Genomic DNA, 20,285 nt, shown 5'->3' with positions numbered 1-20,285 from the left:
AACATTTGATGATAACATGTTCTGTGAGTGGTGATAACATGTTCTGTGAGTGGTGATAACATGTTCTGTGAGTGGTGATAACATGCATGGTGTTATGTGTGAATTAGTAATAATTATAATTAGCGGGTCACACCCCCAGCACCGCCTCTTTCCCGCCAGAACAGTTTGCGCTTGCGTATGTTTGGACCGCAATGGGCAGGACGTCCGGCTGTGCGTCCCAAGCCTCGTTTCCGTTTCTAGTACTCTGCGCAGGGCACGTTTGTCCCTCACAAGCGCTGAAGTACGCGCTCTCCCCGCCCCTTGTCACCATGGAGATAAGGACCGCCCAGCCTGGGGAGCGGAGGAGGTTTGTCCCTTCAGGCTGCCCGTAGTGCGGCTGTCACAGACAACAAGAGGTAGTGAGTGTGCTATACTTTGGCCTAGGAGTCCGCCATTATTAGTGTGTGTGTGTGTGTGTGTGTGTGTGTGTGTGTGTGTGTGTGTGTGTGTGTGTGTGTGTGTGTGTGTGTGTGTGTGTGTGTGTGTGTGTGTGTTACCTGGTGCAGCAGGGGGTGCTGTGGGATCGTATCTGTACTTTCCCAATGAAATAACTAATCCTTTATGATTTCTGTATCAAATGACTGCAGGGTATACAGTGCTGTATGCAAGATAAGGCGTCTCTCCCCTAAAGAGCGTGCAGTCTAATCCTTGTGGCACCTCAGGTGTGCAGTAACCCGCCTGGGTCTCTGGTACTGGAGCTGGGCTCTCTTATTGGTTCTGTACAGAAAAAGGCTTTTGTAATTAAAAAAGCACAAAGGTAAAGTGGAAGCGATACCTGTAATATCCAATGTGTTAAAGAGTGTTAGCTCTTCTGTCCCTTTCACAAGTCTTTCCAAAGGATACTATGAGTATCCATTGCGGTCGTCTGTTACCCCAACCTTCAACCATTCTGCGTGTCCTGCTTATGGAAGCATTGAGCAGTCCTCGCCCTATAGAATTGATCGCAAGTTGCCAGCTTTCTTTGCAGCTTTGAAAATTACATTTTTATGTCTTCCTATGAATGTTTTGGAAACCAGTATATGGAGAGGACCGTGCATTGTGCCCTGAGAGGTGACGCCTTCCACCCTGTGCTAATGTGTTTACTTTCTGTCTACGTTTTGCTCTTCCTTTTGTTCAGGTTTTGGTTGGCGGTGGCATGTCATCGCAGGACGTGACGGTCACTGTTCGTCTGGTTCGGTCCTTTGAGCATCGCAATTTCCGTCCTGTTGTGTATCATGGCGTTAACTTGGATCAGACTGTGCGTGAATTTCTAGCTCATGTAAAGAATGGTACTGCATCCAGGCTCAGTATTTATTGGGGTTCAGGGCCCCCCTGCAGCATACAGAGTAATGCGAACCTGATACTCAGGAATTGTATGAGTTACAATATGAGCACTGAGTGTCAGAAATGCATTTCAGGTGATGGTACTAGAGGTGTAGGTTGTAACCACCCTGTACCACTACTTTTTGATTTACACATGTACAGTTCCACTTTCTGTTTAAAGAAACATTGATTTCATTTTAGCAAGCTGCTCTTCCTGCTTTCATAGCCCAAGAATTATATAACCCTTTCTAATATAGTTCAAATAGCTTTCCCCCAATATTTAACAAAAACAATTTGTTTTTGTACGAGACGGGCCCACTACAGTACTTTGTCTCTGCTAATTTGGTTCTATAACTGTGTTGGTTCTGTAAACCATTGTACACTCTTATACTGTTTCTTTCAATACAGATATTACTGTGAGAGCAGGTCTCCCGCCTCCGTTTAAGAAATACACATATGGTGAGTTATTGTCTGTCCGATCTGTGTTTGGTTTTGTGTGATGTAGTCCTGACCAGCTCAAAACCCAAACGGAGAGAGGAAATCACACTCAAAGTACCTGAGGTAGATGGTAGTGTAGTTAAAAAAATGATTTGATAAGGGTCGCCATGAAAATATTTGTACCACTAATGTAAGAGAGAGTCACTCAGTCCAATATAAGGTTAAAAGTGATTGAATTATCTAGATCAGAAGTGGCCCACTCCAGTCCTCAAAGGCCACCAACAGGTCAGGTTTTCAGGATATCCCTGCTTCAGCACAGGTGGCTCAATCAGTGGCTGTCTTTGACTGCAGCACCTGTGCTGAAGCAGGGATATCCCTAATACCTGGCCTGTTGGTGGCCCTTGAGGACTGGAGTTGGCGGGCCCTGACGCAGAAGAAAGATGTGCTGCCTACAAAGTGCTGCTGTTGATAAGTGTTCTTGTGTCGTCACTTGGAGATTTTCACCTAGAAGATGAGCACAAAACGCTTCTATGACGCAATAATAGATTTATTCAGTACTCGTATAAAGGGTTATTTCTATTTAGAGACGTGTGGTTACCATGATGATGGAATTGTACTTTAAACTTGCGAATGAATCGATCACCTATCGGATACGAACCCCTGAAAATTGGGCAGAGCACTCATGGAATGCGTCGGGTGTACCACAAGCTTGAGTGAGAGGACGACAGCGGTGACACAGCACCTAGCGACTCCCAGAACCAGGGCTGAGGGTGTACCCTGACAGTGAGGACGCCAGGCGTGCCCCTGCGGTAGGAGTGGTTGTCCCTCCATACTTCTCATATATATTTGGATCCGGCTGAAAGGACCTTTTATACCTTGCACTGGAATTTTTACAATGAAGGGTATGTGGGTTGGCATTTTAAACTCTTATAAACTAGTACTGAATAAATCTTTTATTGAGTCTTGGATGCGTTTTTTGCGCTTATCTTCTGGGACAAGGGGTGTGCAAGCTGGGGGGCGTGAGATTTTCTGGGGGGAGCGCGGTGCTTACAGCGGCGCCGCGCTTTTCCCCCAAAGCATTTAAATTAAATGCCGGGGAGTGCGCGTGAGGCTTCTGTAACTCACCTGGTCTCCGGCGGCTTCTGGCGACGAGTCGCGTGATGTCAGAAAACACTGGCGATCAGGCTGGGGGGCGGGAAGAGCAGGCGGGCACAGACTAAAAAGTTTGCACACCCCTGTTCTAGGATATCTATCAATAAAAAAGTGTTACTGGGATAGTGACCAAGTATACAACAATATATAAGCGCCCCGATGCCACGTGCTACACGGCAAATTATTTAGTTTCTTTGTTCTCCATTTTGTACTCATAAGTACGGGTCGTTTTGTTCCGTCCGTTGGCCAAAACATGTTAAGCTGCAGCACGTCGAGGTTAGACCCGCTCAGAATGTCCGACACTACCAGTATTATACCGTCTTGTATAGCTCTCCCACTGCATAGGGAGAGGAAACACAACCACTGCAGCGCACAGCATGGGGGGGGGGGGGGGGTGTGCCATACATGCGGTGCCTAAAGGGTTAACATCAAGAAGCGCCGTATGTGCTAAGTTCCTGGGCAGTTATAACCCAGAATAAATCTCAAATATAGTTATACTTTCCACACTTGTTGCAGAAGCCAAATTATCTCCACGGCTTAATGTTAACCCTTCAGGCACTGCATACGTTACGCACCCCATGCGGGGGGCGGCAGCCTTTCATTTCCTCCTCCCTATACAGTGGAAGAAATACAAGAGACCGTATAATATTGGTTGTGTAGGGCCTGTCGTGACTTGGGGGCAGGATTGAACTAAATGACTCGTAATTATGAGAAGAACCGATCGTAATGAACAAAATGACCTGTCCCACTGGGCCGGCTCTTGTTGCACATTCTGGGTGAGACGGGAGATTTTAGGGAATGGACATTATTTTACAGCACATATTGTTGATTTTAGTGGATCCCTGGAAAGCCCAAATTCTGCAATAGGAACCCTTTTAGTGGCATACGAATGCCCTTTAAGCCGCTTGTAGGGTTTGGTGCGTTACCTGTGCAGCGTCGCTTACCTTTCTGGTCTTCCTATATTTGTATTTTTGCGTGATCATTAATGGACCAGGTCACGGAAACAAACAATTCTTATTTAATTTATTCATTTGTGTGGGTTTTTTAACTTGACCTTTATATGCAGCATGCAGCCATGGTTTGTACGTAAACAGCAGAGAAACATCCAGATTGTCTCGTTACTTTAGCAGTGCGTAGAAAATACATGTTCTTTTCCCACTTTGTCAAAGAGCAGCGGGAAGAAAAAGTTGTGTTTTTTATTTCTTGGGATTGAAAGTTTGCAGACGGAGGCCCTAACGTGAGCTAATTAACGAGACCCGGCCCCATACAAGCGGAGCTGGAAAATCTCACGCTGATTACCCAAGTCCAGCTGGGTCTCTGACTATTTAACCATTAATTCCTTGCAAAGCCACATAACCTGAATACCAATGTATTGCAGCCTTCTCTGGCAGGGAAGGGGTTACTGCCTTGTGGCCTTCTCTGGAAGGGGTTACTGCCTTGCGGACTTCTCTGGCAGGGAAGGTGTTACTGCCTTGTGGCCTTCTCTGGCAGGGAAGGGGTTACTGCCTTGCGGACTTCTCTGGCAGGGAAGGTGTTACTGCCTTGTGGCCTTCTCTGGAAGGGGTTACTGTCTTGCGGACATCTCTGGCAGGGAAGGGGTTACTGTCTTGCGGACATCTCTGGCAGGGAAGGGGTTACTGCCTTGTGGCCTTCTCTGGAAGGGGTTACTGCCTTGTGGCCTTCTCTGGAAGGGGTTACTGCCTTGTGGCCTTCTCTGGAAGGGGTTACTGCCTTGTGGCCTTCTCTGGAAGGGGTTACGGCCTTGTGGCCTTCTCTGGAAGGGGTTACGGCCTTGCGGCCTTCTCTTGCAGGGAAGGGGTTACTGCCTTGCGGACATCTCTGGCAGGGAAGGGGTTACTGCCTTGCGGACATCTCTGGCAGGGAAGGGGTTACTGCCTTGCGGCCTTCTCTGGCAGGGAAGGGTTTACACCGTATTCTTGGTTGTGGTCCTGTTGTGAAACCCGTCGGTAAAACCCTCGCCCACTTGCACATGTTCTGTTGGATCTCGCGTCCTTTCCTCGTAGGGACAAGGTCGGGACCGGGCTGAAGGTTTCCGATTCCTAACGAGACGTGGAAAGAACGGGTTATGTATTTTTAGGGGGGCTTCTTTAAACACATTGCCGCTAGACCCCCTTTTAGTCTCTGAGGCATCGTTCGGATGTATTATGGGTTTGCATCCGGTTCTTCCCTGGTTCTTTGCACTCACAACACGTTCTCTTTTCCTGCAGATACAATGAAGATCATTCACCAGGCGCACGGATCGAAGGTAGGCCGTGGGGTGTCGCCTGAGTGGGTGTCGCCTGAGTGGGTGTCGCCTGAGTACTCCGTCACAGATCTGAAACTCACACTCCGTATAAATGCACATTTAATTTCCTTTGCAGACAAATGAGCTGGTCGTGAGTTTGGAAGATGACAGTACGCTTATTCTGCAGGATGACAGCAGCCTGCGAGAGGCCGGCGTGGGTAAGGGGGCTTTATATTGTAATATGTGGCGTGTTCAACCATTACTGTGCGTTAACCTGAAGCATGTTAAGTGAAAATCCACAATAGTGACTGTTTTTGTATCGAGGCCCAGAAAATACTATTTTTATATTGATGTTTCTCCAAAGCTGCTGAGTATTCGCCCGGTGTGGTGCTGTGATAACCACTGGAAGTCACTGTGACTCCACTGGAAGGGAGAAGATCTGGGCAGTAGCAGAAACTCTGCATATCGCTCACATGTGCAGCTCGGGCCCTGAGCTCCTCATCTTACATATTCTGCCCACGCTGGGGCCCTGAGCTCCTCATCTTACATACTCTGCCCACGCTGGGCCCTGAGCTCCCCATCTTACATATCTGCCCACGCTGGGGCCCTGAGCTCCCCATCTTACATACTCTGCCCACGCTGGGGCCCTGAGCTCCCCATCTTACATACTCTGCCCACGCTGGGGCCCTGAGCTCCCCGTCTTACATACTCTGCCCACGCTGGGGCCCTAGCTCCCCATCTTACATACTCTGCCCACGCTGGGGCCCTGAGCTCCCCATCTTACATACTCTGCCCACGCTGGGGCCCTGAGCTCCTCATCTTACATACTCTGCCCACGCTGGGGCCCTGAGCTCCCCATCTTACATACTCTGCCCACGCTGGGCCCTGAGCTCCCCATCTTGCATACTCTGCCCACGCTGGGGCCCTGAGCTCCCCATCTTACATACTCTGCCCACGCTGGGGCCCTGAGCTCCTCATCTTACATACTCTGCCCACGCTGGGGCCCTGAGCTCCCCATCTTACATACTCTGCCCACGCTGGGGCCCTGAGCTTCTCATCTTACATACTCTGCCCACGCTGGGGCCCTGAGCTCCCCATCTTACATACTCTGCCCACGCTGGCCCTGAGCTCCCCATCTTACATACTCTGCCCACGCTGGGCCCTGAGCTCCTCATCTTACATACTCTGCCCACGCTGGGGCCCTGAGCTCCCCATCTTACATACTCTGCCCACGCTGGGGCCCTGAGCTCCCCATCTTACATACTCTGCCCACGCTGGGGCCCTGAGCTCCTCATCTTACATACTCTGCCCACGCTGGGGCCCTGAGCTCCTCATCTTACATACTCTGCCCACGCTGGGCCCTGAGCTCCCCATCTTACATACTCTGCCCACGCTGGGGCCCTGAGCTCCCCATCTTACATACTCTGCCCACGCTGGGGCCCTGAGCTCCCCATCTTACATACTCTGCCCACGCTGGGGCCCTGAGCTCCCCATCTTACATACTCTGCCCACGCTGGGGCCCTGAGCCCCCCACCTTACATACTCTGCCCACGCTGGGGCCCTGAGCTCCCCATCTTACATACTCTGCCCATGCTGGGACCCTGAGCTCCCCATCTTACATACTCTGCCCACGCTGGGGCCCTGAGCTCCCCATCTTACATACTCTGCCCACGCTGGGGCCCTGAGCTCCTCATCTTACATACTCTGCCCACGCTGGGGCCCTGAGCTCCTCATCTTACATACTCTGCCCACGCTGGGGCCCTGAGCTCCTCATCTTACATACTCTGCCCACGCTGGGGCCCTGAGCTCCCCATCTTACATACTCTGCCCACGCTGGGGCCCTGAGCTCCTCATCTTACATACTCTGCCCACGCTGGGCCCTGAGCTCCTCATCTTACATACTCTGCCCACGCTGGGGCCCTGAGCTCCCCATCTTACATACTCTGCCCACGCTGGGGCCCTGAGCTCCCCATCTTACATACTCTGCCCACGCTGGGGCCCTGAGCTCCTCATCTTACATACTCTGCCCACGCTGGGGCCCTGAGCTCCTCATCTTACATACTCTGCCCACGCTGGGCCCTGAGCTCCCCATCTTACATACTCTGCCCACGCTGGGGCCCTGAGCTCCCCATCTTACATACTCTGCCCACGCTGGGGCCCTGAGCTCCCCATCTTACATACTCTGCCCACGCTGGGGCCCTGAGCTCCCCATCTTACATACTCTGCCCACGCTGGGGCCCTGAGCCCCCCACCTTACATACTCTGCCCACGCTGGGGCCCTGAGCTCCCCATCTTACATACTCTGCCCATGCTGGGACCCTGAGCTCCCCATCTTACATACTCTGCCCACGCTGGGGCCCTGAGCTCCCCATCTTACATACTCTGCCCACGCTGGGGCCCTGAGCTCCTCATCTTACATACTCTGCCCACGCTGGGGCCCTGAGCTCCTCATCTTACATACTCTGCCCACGCTGGGGCCCTGAGCTCCTCATCTTACATACTCTGCCCACGCTGGGGCCCTGAGCTCCCCATCTTACATACTCTGCCCACGCTGGGGCCCTGAGCTCCTCATCTTACATACTCTGCCCACGCTGGGGCCCTGAGCTCCTCATCTTACATACTCTGCCCACGCTGGGGCCCTGAGCTCCTCATCTTACATACTCTGCCCACGCTGGGGCCCTGAGCTCCTCATCTTACATACTCTGCCCACGCTGGCCCTGAGCTCCCCATCTTACATACTCTGCCCACGCTGGGGCCCTGAGCTCCTCATCTTACATACTCTGCCCACGCTGGCCCTGAGCTCCCCATCTTACATACTCTGCCCACGCTGGGGCCCTGAGCTCCTCATCTTACATACTCTGCCCACGCTGGGCCCTGAGCTCCCCATCTTACATACTCTGCCCACGTTGGGGCCCTGAGCTCCCCATCTTACATACTCTGCCCACGCTGGGGCCCTGAGCTCCCCCTCTTACATACTCTGCCCACGCTGGGGCCCTGAGCCCCCCACCTTACATACTCTGCCCACGCTGGGGCCCTGAGCCCCCCACCTTACATACTCTGCCCACGCTGGGGCCCTGAGCTCCTCATCTTACATACTCTGCCCACGCTGGGGCCCTGAGCTCCTCATCTTACATACTCTGCCCACGCTGGGGCCCTGAGCTCCTCATCTTACATACTCTGCCCACGCTGGGGCCCTGAGCTCCCCATCTTACATACTCTGCCCATGCTGGGACCCTGAGCTCCCCATCTTACATACTCTGCCCACGCTGGGGCCCTGAGCTCCCCATCTTACATACTCTGCCCACGCTGGCCCTGAGCTCCCCATCTTACATACTCTGCCCACGCTGGGGCCCTGAGCTCCCCATCTTACATACTCTGCCCACGCTGGGGCCCTGAGCTCCCCATCTTACATACTCTGCCCACGCTGGGGCCCTGAGCTCCCCATCTTACATACTCTGCCCACGCTGGGGCCCTGAGCTCCCCATCTTACATACTCTGCCCACGCTGGCCCTGAGCTCCCCATCTTACATACTCTGCCCATGCTGGGACCCTGAGCTCCTCATCTTACATACTCTGCCCACGCTGGGCCCTGAGCTCCCCATCTTACATACTCTGCCCACGCTGGGGCCCTGAGCTCCTCATCTTACATACTCTGCCCACGCTGGGCCCTGAGCTCCCCATCTTACATACTCTGCCCACGCTGGGGCCCTGAGCTCCCCATCTTACATACTCTGCCCACGCTGGCCCTGAGCTCCCCATCTTACATACTCTGCCCATGCTGGGACCCTGAGCTCCTCATCTTACATACTCTGCCCACGCTGGGGCCCTGAGCTCCCCATCTTACATACTCTGCCCACGCTGGGGCCCTGAGCTCCTCATCTTACATACTCTGCCCACGCTGGGCCCTGAGCTCCCCATCTTACATACTCTGCCCACGCTGGGGCCCTGAGCTCCTCATCTTACATACTCTGCCCACGCTGGCCCTGAGCTCCCCATCTTACATACTCTGCCCATGCTGGGGCCCTGAGCTCCCCATCTTACATACTCTGCCCACGCTGGGGCCCTGAGCTCCCCATCTTACATACTCTGCCCACGCTGGGGCCCTGAGCTCCCCGTCTTACATACTCTGCCCACGCTGGGCCCTGAGCTCCCCATCTTACATACTCTGCCCACGCTGGGGCCCTGAGCTCCCCATCTTACATACTCTGCCCACGCTGGGGCCCTGAGCTTCTCATCTTACATACTCTGCCCACGCTGGGCCCTGAGCTCCCCATCTTACATACTCTGCCCACGCTGGGGCCCTGAGCTCCCCATCTTACATACTCTGCCCACGCTGGGCCCTGAGCTCCCCATCTTACATACTCTGCCCACGCTGGCCCTGAGCTCCCCATCTTACATACTCTGCCCACGCTGGCCCTGAGCTCCCCATCTTACATACTCTGCCCACGCTGGCCCTGAGCTCCCCATCTTACATACTCTGCCCACGCTGGGGCCCTGAGCTCCCCATCTTACATACTCTGCCCACGCTGGGGCCCTGAGCTCCTCATCTTACATACTCTGCCCACGCTGGGGCCCTGAGCTCCCCATCTTACATACTCTGCCCACGCTGGGGCCCTGAGCTTCTCATCTTACATACTCTGCCCACGCTGGGGCCCTGAGCTCCCCATCTTACATACTCTGCCCACGCTGGGCCCTGAGCTCCTCATCTTACATACTCTGCCCACGCTGGGGCCCTGAGCTCCCTATCTTACATACTCTGCCCACGCTGGGGCCCTGAGCTCCCTATCTTACATACTCTGCCCACGCTGGGGCCCTGAGCTTCTCATCTTACATACTCTGCCCACGCTGGGGCCCTGAGCTCCCCATCTTACATACTCTGCCCACGCTGGGGCCCTGAGCTCCCCATCTTACATACTCTGCCCACGCTGGGGCCCTGAGCTCCCCATCTTACATACTCTGCCCACGCTGGGGCCCTGAGCTCCCCATCTTACATACTCTGCCCACGCTGGGGCCCTGAGCTCCTCATCTTACATACTCTGCCCACGCTGGGGCCCTGAGCTCCCCATCTTACATACTCTGCCCACGCTGGGGCCCTGAGCTCCTCATCTTACATACTCTGCCCACACTGGGGCCCTGAGCTCCTCATCTTACATACTCTGCCCACACTGGGGCCCTGAGCTCCTCATCTTACATACTCTGCCCACACTGGGGCCCTGAGCTCCTCATCTTACATACTCTGCCCACGCTGGGGCCCTGAGCTCCCCATCTTACATACTCTGCCCACGCTGGGGCCCTGAACTCCCCATCTTACATACTCTGCCCACGCTGGGGCCCTGAACTCCCCATCTTACATACTCTGCCCACGCTGGGGCCCTGAGCTCCTCATCTTACATACTCTGCCCACGCTGGGGCCCTGAGCTCCCCATCTTACATACTCTGCCCACGCTGGGGCCCTGAACTCCCCATCTTACATACTCAGCCCACGCTGGGGCCCTGAGCTCCTCATCTTACATACTCTGCCCACGCTGGGGCCCTGAGCTCCTCATCTTACATACTCTGCCCACGCTGGGGCCCTGAGCTCCCCATCTTACATACTCTGCCCACGCTGGGCCTGAGCTCCCCATCTTACATACTCTGCCCACGCTGGGGCCCTGAGCCCCCCACCTTACATACTCTGCCCACGCTGGGGCCCTGAGCTCCCCATCTTACATACTCTGCCCACGCTGGGGCCCTGAGCCCCCCACCTTACATACTCTGCCCACGCTGGGGCCCTGAGCCCCCCACCTTACATACTCTGCCCACGCTGGGGCCCTGAGCTCCCCATCTTACATACTCTGCCCACGCTGGGGCCCTGAGCTCCTCATCTTACATACTCTGCCCACGCTGGGGCCCTGAGCTCCTCATCTTACATACTCTGCCCACGCTGGGGCCCTGAGCCCCCCACCTTACATACTCTGCCCACGCTGGGGCCCTGAGCTCCTCATCTTACATACTCTGCCCACGCTGGGGCCCTGAGCTCCTCATCTTACATACTCTGCCCACGCTGGGGCCCTGAGCTCCCCATCTTACATACTCTGCCCACGCTGGGGCCCTGAGCTCCCCATCTTACATACTCTGCCCACGCTGGGCCCTGAACTCCCCATCTTACATACTCTGCCCACGCTGGGGCCCTGAGCTCCTCATCTTACATACTCTGCCCACGCTGGGGCCCTGAGCCCCCCACCTTACATACTCTGCCCACGCTGGGGCCCTGAGCTCCTCATCTTACATACTCTGCCCACGCTGGGGCCCTGAGCTCCTCATCTTACATACTCTGCCCACGCTGGGGCCCTGAGCTCCCCATCTTACATACTCTGCCCACGCTGGGGCCCTGAGCTCCCCATCTTACATACTCTGCCCACGCTGGGCCCTGAACTCCCCATCTTACATACTCTGCCCACGCTGGGGCCCTGAGCTCCTCATCTTACATACTCTGCCCACGCTGGGGCCCTGAGCCCCCCACCTTACATACTCTGCCCACGCTGGGGCCCTGAGCTCCTCATCTTACATACTCTGCCCACGCTGGGGCCCTGAGCCCCCCACCTTACATACTCTGCCCACGCTGGGGCCCTGAGCTCCCCATCTTACATACTCTGCCCACGCTGGGCCCTGAGCTCCCCATCTTACATACTCTGCCCACGCTGGGGCCCTGAGCCCCCCACCTTACATACTCTGCCCACGCTGGGGCCCTGAGCTCCTCATCTTACATACTCTGCCCACGCTGGGGCCCTGAGCTCCCCATCTTACATACTCTGCCCACGCTGGGGCCCTGAGCCCCCCACCTTACATACTCTGCCCACGCTGGGGCCCTGAGCTCCTCATCTTACATACTCTGCCCACGCTGGGGCCCTGAGCTCCTCATCTTACATACTCTGCCCACGCTGGGGCCCTGAGCTCCCCATCTTACATACTCTGCCCACGCTGGGGCCCTGAGCTCCCCATCTTACATACTCTGCCCACGCTGGGCCCTGAACTCCCCATCTTACATACTCTGCCCACGCTGGGGCCCTGAGCTCCTCATCTTACATACTCTGCCCACGCTGGGGCCCTGAGCCCCCCACCTTACATACTCTGCCCACGCTGGGGCCCTGAGCTCCTCATCTTACATACTCTGCCCACGCTGGGGCCCTGAGCCCCCCACCTTACATACTCTGCCCACGCTGGGGCCCTGAGCTCCCCATCTTACATACTCTGCCCACGCTGGGCCCTGAGCTCCTCATCTTACATACTCTGCCCACGCTGGGTCCCTGAGCTCCTCATCTTACATACTCTGCCCACGCTGGGGCCCTGAGCTCCCCATCTTACATACTCTGCCCACGCTGAGGCCCTGAGCTCCCCATCTTACATACTCTGCCCACGCTGGGGCCCTGAGCTCCCCATCTTACATACTCTGCCCACGCTGGGCCCTGAGCTCCCCATCTTACATACTCTGCCCACGCTGGGGCCCTGAGCTCCCCATCTTACATACTCTGCCCACGCTGGGGCCCTGAACTCCCCATCTTACATACTCTGCCCACGCTGGGGCCCTGAGCTCCCCATCTTACATTCTCTGCCCACGCTGGGGCCCTGAGCTCCCCATCGTACATACTCTGCCCACGCTGGGGCCCTGAGCTCCCCATCGTACATTCTCTGCCCACGCTGGGGCCCTGAGCCCCCCATCTTACATACTCTGCCCACGCTGGGTCCCTGAGCTCCTCATCTTACATACTCTGCCCACGCTGGGGCCCTGAGCTCCCCATCGTACATACTCTGCCCACGCTGGGGCCCTGAGCCCCCCATCTTACATACTCTGCCCACGCTGGGGCCCTGAGCTCCTCATCTTACATACTCTGCCCACGCTGGGGCCCTGAGCTCCCCATCTTACATACTCTGCCCACGCTGGGGCCCTGAGCTCCTCATCTTACATACTCTGCCCACGCTGGGGCCCTGAGCCCCCCATCTTACATACTCTGCCCACGCTGGGTCCCTGAGCTCCTCATCTTACATACTCTGCCCACGCTGGGGCCCTGAGCTCCCCATCTTACATACTCTGCCCACGCTGGGGCCCTGAGCTCCTCATCTTACGTACTCTGCCCACGCTGGGGCCCTGAGCTCCCCATCTTACATACTCTGCCCACGCTGGGGCCCTGAGCTCCCCATCTTACATACTCTGCCCACGCTGGGGCCCTGAGCTTCTCATCTTACATACTCTGCCCACGCTGGGCCCTGAGCTCCCCATCTTACATACTCTGCCCACGCTGGGCCCTGAGCTCCCCATCTTACATACTCTGCCCACGCTGGGGCCCTGAGATCCCCATCTTACATACTCTGACCACGCTGGGGCCCTGAGCTTCTCATCTTACATACTCTGCCCACGCTGGGCCCTGAGCTCCCCATCTTACATACTCTGCCCACGCTGGGCCCTGAGCCCCCCATCTTACATACTCTGCCCACGCTGGGCCCTGAGCCCCCCATCTTACATACTCTGCCCACGCTGGGGCCCTGAGCTCCCCATCTTACATACTCTGCCCACGCTGGGGCCCTGAGCTTCTCATCTTACATACTCTGCCCACGCTGGGGCCCTGAGCTCCTCATCTTACATACTCTGCCCACGCTGGGGCCCTGAGCCCCCCACCTTACATACTCTGCCCACGCTGGGGCCCTGAGCTCCCCATCTTACATACTGTGCCCACGCTGGGGCCCTGAGCTCCTCATCTTACATACTCTGCCCACGCTGGGGCCCTGAGCCCCCCACCTTACATACTCTGCCCACGCTGGGCCCTGAGCTCCCCATATTACATACTCTGCCCACGCTGGGGCCCTGAGCTCCCTATCTTACATACTCTGCCCACGCTGGGGCCCTGAGCTCCCCATATTACATACTCTGCCCACGCTGGGCCCTGAGCTCCCCATCTTACATACTCTGCCCACGCTGGGGCCCTGAGCTCCCCATATTACATACTCTGCCCACGCTGGGGCCCTGAGCTCCCCATCTTACATACTCTGCCCACGCTGAGGCCTCTAGCAGTTACTTGGGACCAAATATATCACAAACCAGTTGGAAAAACCTAACGAAAAAATATAACATTCCATAAAAAGCCGCGTTTTTAGATCCTATGTAACTTTCCTCAGAGACTTGGATACAGGAGAGAAATATAACATATTTTATTAGTGCTTTGATTGGCCCCATATGAACCCAGTATTTTGGGAGGGGGTTATATTCCCGGCGGTGCCTGGCGTGAAGGAGTTAAGATTTAGTCATTCCTGTTTGTGTGACAAGTGTCCAGAATGAATAAAGCTGCTGACACGGGGTTTAGCAGAGCGGGCCCTTGACCCTTTGGGGTGACGGCATCTTGACTGCGCAGCACCTCCGGTGTGGCGTGCGGCTGAGCTCGGTCCCATGTGGGTAATTAGAGGTGTTTGAAGGTATTGCCGGAGCAGCCAATTTGTGTCTCTCTCACTTTGCATATTCTTGAAGCTTTATGAATTAATCATCAGGTAAAATGAAGTTCCACAGAGACACATTGTGACGGCCGTTCTGGGAGAATGTAAAATATTCTACTCGTCCTCCAAGTACTAAATGGTTGTAGCTGCAGGCGCAGATTCCCGCGCACTCGTATGTGGGAATGTATCCGCCGGGCTGGTCCTTCCCCTCATCCTCTGGGTGTTACGTGTTCCCCGGGAGTCTGTAATGTTTGTATATTGTATCTGTTACTTGTCAGTGTAAATATCTTTATTTTCTATCCCTAAACATTGGTTTGTTCTGTTCCTTGCTGGCCCAGGACCTGCTAACTACACCACGTCTGTAAATGACCTCTTCCCACTGAATGCAGCGCTTTGTGTCGGGAATAATAGTCGGGGTGCACGAGGCAGCGCTTTGTGTCGGGAATAATAGTCGGGGTGCACGAGGTGTCGCTTTGTGTCAGGAATAATAGTCGGGGTGCACGAGGCAGCGCTTTGTGTCGGGAATAATAGTCGGGGTGCACGAGGCAGCGCTTTGTGTTGTGTTAGGAATAATAGTCGGGGTGCACGAGGCAGCGCTGTGTTGTGTTAGGAATAATAGTCGGGGTGCACGAGGCAGCGCTTTGTGTTAGGAATAATAGTCGGGGTGCACGAGGCAGCGCTGTGTTGTGTTAGGAATAATAGTCGGGGTGCACGAGGCAGCGCTGTGTTGTGTTGGGAATAATAGTCGGGGTGCACGAGGCAGCGCTGTGTTGTGTTAGGAATAATAGTCGGGGTGCACGAGGCAGCGCTGTGTTGTGTTGGGAATAATAGTCGGGGTGCACGAGGTGTCGCTGTGTTGTGTTGGGAATAATAGTCGGGGTGCACGAGGCAGCGCTGTGTTGTGTTAGGAATAATAGTCGGGGTGCACGAGGCAGCGCTGTGTTGTGTTGGGAATAATAGTCGGGGTGCACGAGGCAGCGCTGTGTTGTGTTGGGAATAATAGTCGGGGTGCACGAGGTGTCGCTGTGTTGTGTTGGGAATAATAGTCGGGGTGCACGAGGCAGCGCTGTGTTGTGTTAGGAATAATAGTCGGGGTGCACGAGGCAGCGCTGTGTTGTGTTGGGAATAGTCGGGGTGCACGAGGCAGCGCTGTGTTGTGTTAGGAATAATAGTCGGGGTGCACGAGGCAGCGCTGTGTTGTGTTAGGAATAATAGTCGGGGTGCACGAGGCAGCGCTGTGTTGGGAATAATAGTCGGGGTGCACGAGGCAGCGCTGTGTTGTGTTAGGAATAATAGTCGGGGTGCACGAGGCAGCGCTGTGTTGTGTTAGGAATAATAGTCGGGGTGCACGAGGCAGCGCTGTGTTGTGTTGGGAATAGTCGGGGTGCACGAGGCAGCGCTGTGTTGTGTTAGGAATAATAGTCGGGGTGCACGAGGCAGCGCTGTGTTAGGAATAATAGTCGGGGTGCACGAGGCAGCGCTGTGTTGTGTTAGGAATAATAGTCGGGGTGCACGAGGCAGCGTTGTGTTAGGAATAATAGTCGGGGTGCACGAGGCAGCGCTGTGTTGTGTTGGGAATAATAGTCGGGGTGCACGAGGCTGTGTTGTGTTAGGAATAATAGTCGGGGTGCACGAGGCAGCGCTGTGTTGTGTTGGGAATAGTCGGGGTGCACGAGGCAGCGCTGTGTTGTGTTAGGAATAATAGTCGGGGTGCACGAGGCAGCGCTGTGTTGTGTTAGGAATAATAGTCGGGGTGCATGAGGTGTCGCTGTGTTGTGTTAGGAATAATAGTTGGGGTGCATGAGGTGTCGCTGTGTTGTGTTAGGAATAATAGTCGGGGTGCACAAGGCAGCGCTGTGTTGTGTTGGGAATAGTCGGGGTGCACGAGGCAGCGCTGTGTTGTGTTAGGAATAATAGTCGGGGTGCACGAGGTGTCGCTGTGTTGTGTTAGGAATAATAGTCGGGGTGCACAAGGCAGCGCTGTGTTGTGTTAGGAATAATAGTTGGGGTGCATGAGGTGTCGCTGTGTTGTGTTAGGAATAATAGTCGGGGTGCACAAGGCAGCGCTGTGTTGTGTTAGGAATAATAGTCGGGGTGCACGAGGCAGCGCTGTGTTGTGTTAGGAATAATAGTCGGGGTGCACGAGGCAGCGCTGTGTTGTGTTGGGAATAATAGTCGGGGTGCACGAGGTGTCGCTGTGTTGTGTTGGGAATAATAGTCGGGGTGCACGAGGCAGCGCTGTGTTGTGTTGGGAATAATAGTCGGGGTGCACGAGGCAGCGCTGTGTTGTGTTAGGAATAATAGTCGGGGTGCACGAGGCAGCGTTGTGTTAGGAATAATAGTCGGGGTGCACGAGGCAGCGCTGTGTTGTGTTAGGAATAATAGTCGGGGTGCACGAGGCAGCGCTGTGTTGTGTTGGGAATAGTCGGGGTGCACGAGGCAGCGCTGTGTTGTGTTAGGAATAATAGTCGGGGTGCACGAGGCAGCGCTGTGTTGTGTTGGGAATAATAGTCGGGGTGCACGAGGCAGCGCTGTGTTGTGTTAGGAATAATAGTCGGGGTGCACGAGGCAGCGCTGTGTTGTGTTAGGAATAATAGTCGGGGTGCACGAGGCAGCGCTGTGTTGTGTTAGGAATAATAGTCGGGGTGCACGAGGCAGCGCTGTGTTGTGTTAGGAATAATAGTCGAGGTGCACGAGGCAGCGCTGTGTTGTGTTAGGAATAATAGTCGGGGTGCACGAGGCAGCGCTGTGTTGTGTTAGGAATAATAGTCGGGGTGCACGAGGCAGCGCTGTGTTGTGTTAGGAATAATAGTCGGGGTGCACGAGGCAGCGCTGTGTTGTGTTAGGAATAATAGTCGGGGTGCACGAGGCAGCGCTGTGTTAGGAATAATAGTCGGGGTGCACGAGGCTGTGTTGTGTTGGGAATAATAGTCGGGGTGCACGAGGCAGCGCTGTGTTGTGTTGGGAATAGTCGGGGTGCACGAGGCAGCGCTGTGTTGTGTTAGGAATAATAGTCGGGGTGCACGAGGCAGCGCTGTGTTGTGTTGGGAATAATAGTCGGGGTGCACGAGGCAGCGCTGTGTTGTGTTGGGAATAGTCGGGGTGCACGAGGCAGCGCTGTGTTGTGTTAGGAATAATAGTCGGGGTGCACGAGGTGTCGCTTTGTTGTTAGGAATAATAGTCGGGGTGCACGAGGTGTCGCTTTGTTGTGTTGGGAATAATAGTCGGGGTGCACGAGGTGTCGCTTTGTTGTTAGGAATAATAGTCGGGGTGCACGAGGTGTCGCTTTGTTGTGTTGGGAATAGTCGGGGTGCACGAGGTGTCGCTTTGTTGTGTTGGCAATAGTCGGGGTGCACGAGGTGTCGCTTCGTTGTGTTAGGAATAATAGTCGGGGTGCACGAGGCAGCGCTGTGTTAGGAATAATAGTCGGGGTGCAGGAGGTGTCGTTGTGTTAGGAATAATAGTCGGGGTGCACGAGGCAGTGTTGTGTTGTGTTAGGAATAATAGTCGGGGTGCACGAGGCAGCGTTGTGTTAGGAATAATAGTCGGGGTGCACGAGGCAGCGCTGTGTTGTGTTAGGAATAATAGTCGGGGTGCACGAGGCAGCGCTGTGTTGTGTTGGGAATAGTCGGGGTGCACGAGGCAGCGCTGTGTTGTGTTAGGAATAATAGTCGGGGTGCACGAGGCAGCGCTGTGTTGTGTTGGGAATAATAGTCGGGGTGCACGAGGCAGCGCTGTGTTGTGTTAGGAATAATAGTCGGGGTGCACGAGGCAGCGCTGTGTTGTGTTAGGAATAATAGTCGGGGTGCACGAGGCAGCGCTGTGTTGTGTTAGGAATAATAGTCGGGGTGCACGAGGCAGCGCTGTGTTGTGTTAGGAATAATAGTCGAGGTGCACGAGGCAGCGCTGTGTTGTGTTAGGAATAATAGTCGGGGTGCACGAGGCAGCGCTGTGTTGTGTTAGGAATAATAGTCGGGGTGCACGAGGCAGCGCTGTGTTGTGTTAGGAATAATAGTCGGGGTGCACGAGGCAGCGCTGTGTTGTGTTAGGAATAATAGTCGGGGTGCACGAGGCAGCGCTGTGTTAGGAATAATAGTCGGGGTGCACGAGGCTGTGTTGTGTTGGGAATAATAGTCGGGGTGCACGAGGCAGCGCTGTGTTGTGTTGGGAATAGTCGGGGTGCACGAGGCAGCGCTGTGTTGTGTTAGGAATAATAGTCGGGGTGCACGAGGCAGCGCTGTGTTGTGTTGGGAATAATAGTCGGGGTGCACGAGGCAGCGCTGTGTTGTGTTGGGAATAGTCGGGGTGCACGAGGCAGCGCTGTGTTGTGTTAGGAATAATAGTCGGGGTGCACGAGGTGTCGCTTTGTTGTTAGGAATAATAGTCGGGGTGCACGAGGTGTCGCTTTGTTGTGTTGGGAATAATAGTCGGGGTGCACGAGGTGTCGCTTTGTTGTTAGGAATAATAGTCGGGGTGCACGAGGTGTCGCTTTGTTGTGTTGGGAATAGTCGGGGTGCACGAGGTGTCGCTTTGTTGTGTTGGCAATAGTCGGGGTGCACGAGGTGTCGCTTCGTTGTGTTAGGAATAATAGTCGGGGTGCACGAGGCAGCGCTGTGTTAGGAATAATAGTCGGGGTGCAGGAGGTGTCGTTGTGTTAGGAATAATAGTCGGGGTGCACGAGGCAGTGTTGTGTTAGGAATAATAGTCGGGGTGCACGAGGCAGCGCTGTGTTGGGAATAATAGTCGGGGTGCACGAGGCAGCGCTGTGTTGTGTTGGGAATAATAGTCGGGGTGCACGAGGCAGCGCTGTGTTGTGTTAGGAATAATAGTCGGGGTGCACGAGGTGTCGGCTCAGCTCCTCTGCCTAATTTTAGGGTGAGATGTACTCTGGATTTGTGTTAGCATTTTGCATCCATTATCGGTGGCAGCGATGGTATTTCCACACAAGTGGTGGTAAGTGTGCGTGTTGAATAGGCAGCCATTTTCTTCTATCCCTGTACTGGTTTTTTTTCTTGTATTTAGGGAGCTGTATGGTGTTGGCGTTCCTTTTTATTGGCAAGTTAAAGATAAATAAAACGTAGCTGTGTCTGCAACTTATAAAACTGTCACTTATTCTTGCAACTTATAAAACTGTCACTTATTCTTGGCTCCGCATTTAACTCCAATTAAACCGGACCTTATTCTCTCTGCAGCCCATGAAACAGAACTGGCTTTGTTCTATTCCCAGGACTATAAGACCTACCAGGCGAATCCCATCTCCGCGTGGTGACGGCGTCAGAATACCGCGTCCTTATCCCGCGCCAGCTTCTGTGATTTAATAAAACTGTGGCCTGTTGTTCTCCCCCTTTTCTCTGGCTCGTTCCCTCTCTTCTCCCCCTTTTCTCTGGCTCGTTCCCTCTCTTCTCCCCCTGTGGTGTGTTGGGGAGAGAATGGAAGAAGGTTCTGGAAAGTATGGGTCAGAACATCCACCTTACAGGACAGAAAAGCCTCGGACAGAGAAAACGGAGCAAAAATGTGTTTAATAAAACAAACCAGCCCAAATCCCAATCTGACAAATCGGATGTCATTCTTCAGCCCGATTTCCCCCTGGTTTCCTTTTGGTACCGGCGCTGGTTTCCTTTTGGTACCGGCCCTGGGCATAAACTGG

The 20,285-nt window shown here is 54.7% G+C and overlaps 1 protein-coding gene across 3 annotated transcripts; it reads left to right on the top strand.

Annotated features, from left to right (window-relative positions):
* The first annotated feature begins 250 nt into the window (after window positions 1-250).
* Window positions 251-19,992, top strand: C7H2orf76 (chromosome 7 C2orf76 homolog). 3 transcript variants are annotated; one of them, XM_075609940.1, is made up of 7 exons: window positions 251-395; window positions 627-796; window positions 1,157-1,307; window positions 1,750-1,800; window positions 5,160-5,197; window positions 5,313-5,394; window positions 19,831-19,992. In XM_075609940.1, exons 3-7 carry the CDS (start codon window positions 1,175-1,177, stop codon window positions 19,905-19,907), a joined length of 381 nt encoding a protein of 126 aa, XP_075466055.1. In that variant the 5' UTR covers window positions 251-395; window positions 627-796; window positions 1,157-1,174; the 3' UTR covers window positions 19,908-19,992. The 3 variants fall into 3 exon arrangements, with proteins under 3 accessions (XP_075466055.1, XP_075466057.1, XP_075466056.1); XM_075609942.1 differs by lacking the exon at window positions 627-796 and having other exon boundaries at window positions 255-395; XM_075609941.1 differs by lacking the exon at window positions 251-395 and having other exon boundaries at window positions 416-796.
* The last annotated feature ends 293 nt before the right edge of the window (window positions 19,993-20,285 follow it).

This window comes from Ascaphus truei, chromosome 7, assembly GCF_040206685.1.
Source record: "Ascaphus truei isolate aAscTru1 chromosome 7, aAscTru1.hap1, whole genome shotgun sequence".
Taxonomy (NCBI): domain Eukaryota; kingdom Metazoa; phylum Chordata; class Amphibia; order Anura; family Ascaphidae; genus Ascaphus; species Ascaphus truei.
The sequence above is the reverse complement of the archived record's forward strand: the minus strand, read 5'-3'. Positions and strand labels throughout refer to the sequence as shown.

Bases quoted from the DNA above. Each gene is read 5' to 3' on its own strand.
- C7H2orf76 (XM_075609940.1), top strand. From the start codon at position 1,175: ATGTCATCGCAGGACGTGACGGTCACTGTTCGTCTGGTTCGGTCCTTT. The intron at 1,308-1,749 runs GTACTGCATCCA...CTTTCAATACAG, and splicing joins TCTAGCTCATGTAAAGAATG to ATATTACTGTGAGAGCAGGT. The intron at 1,801-5,159 runs GTGAGTTATTGT...CTTTTCCTGCAG, and splicing joins GTTTAAGAAATACACATATG to ATACAATGAAGATCATTCAC.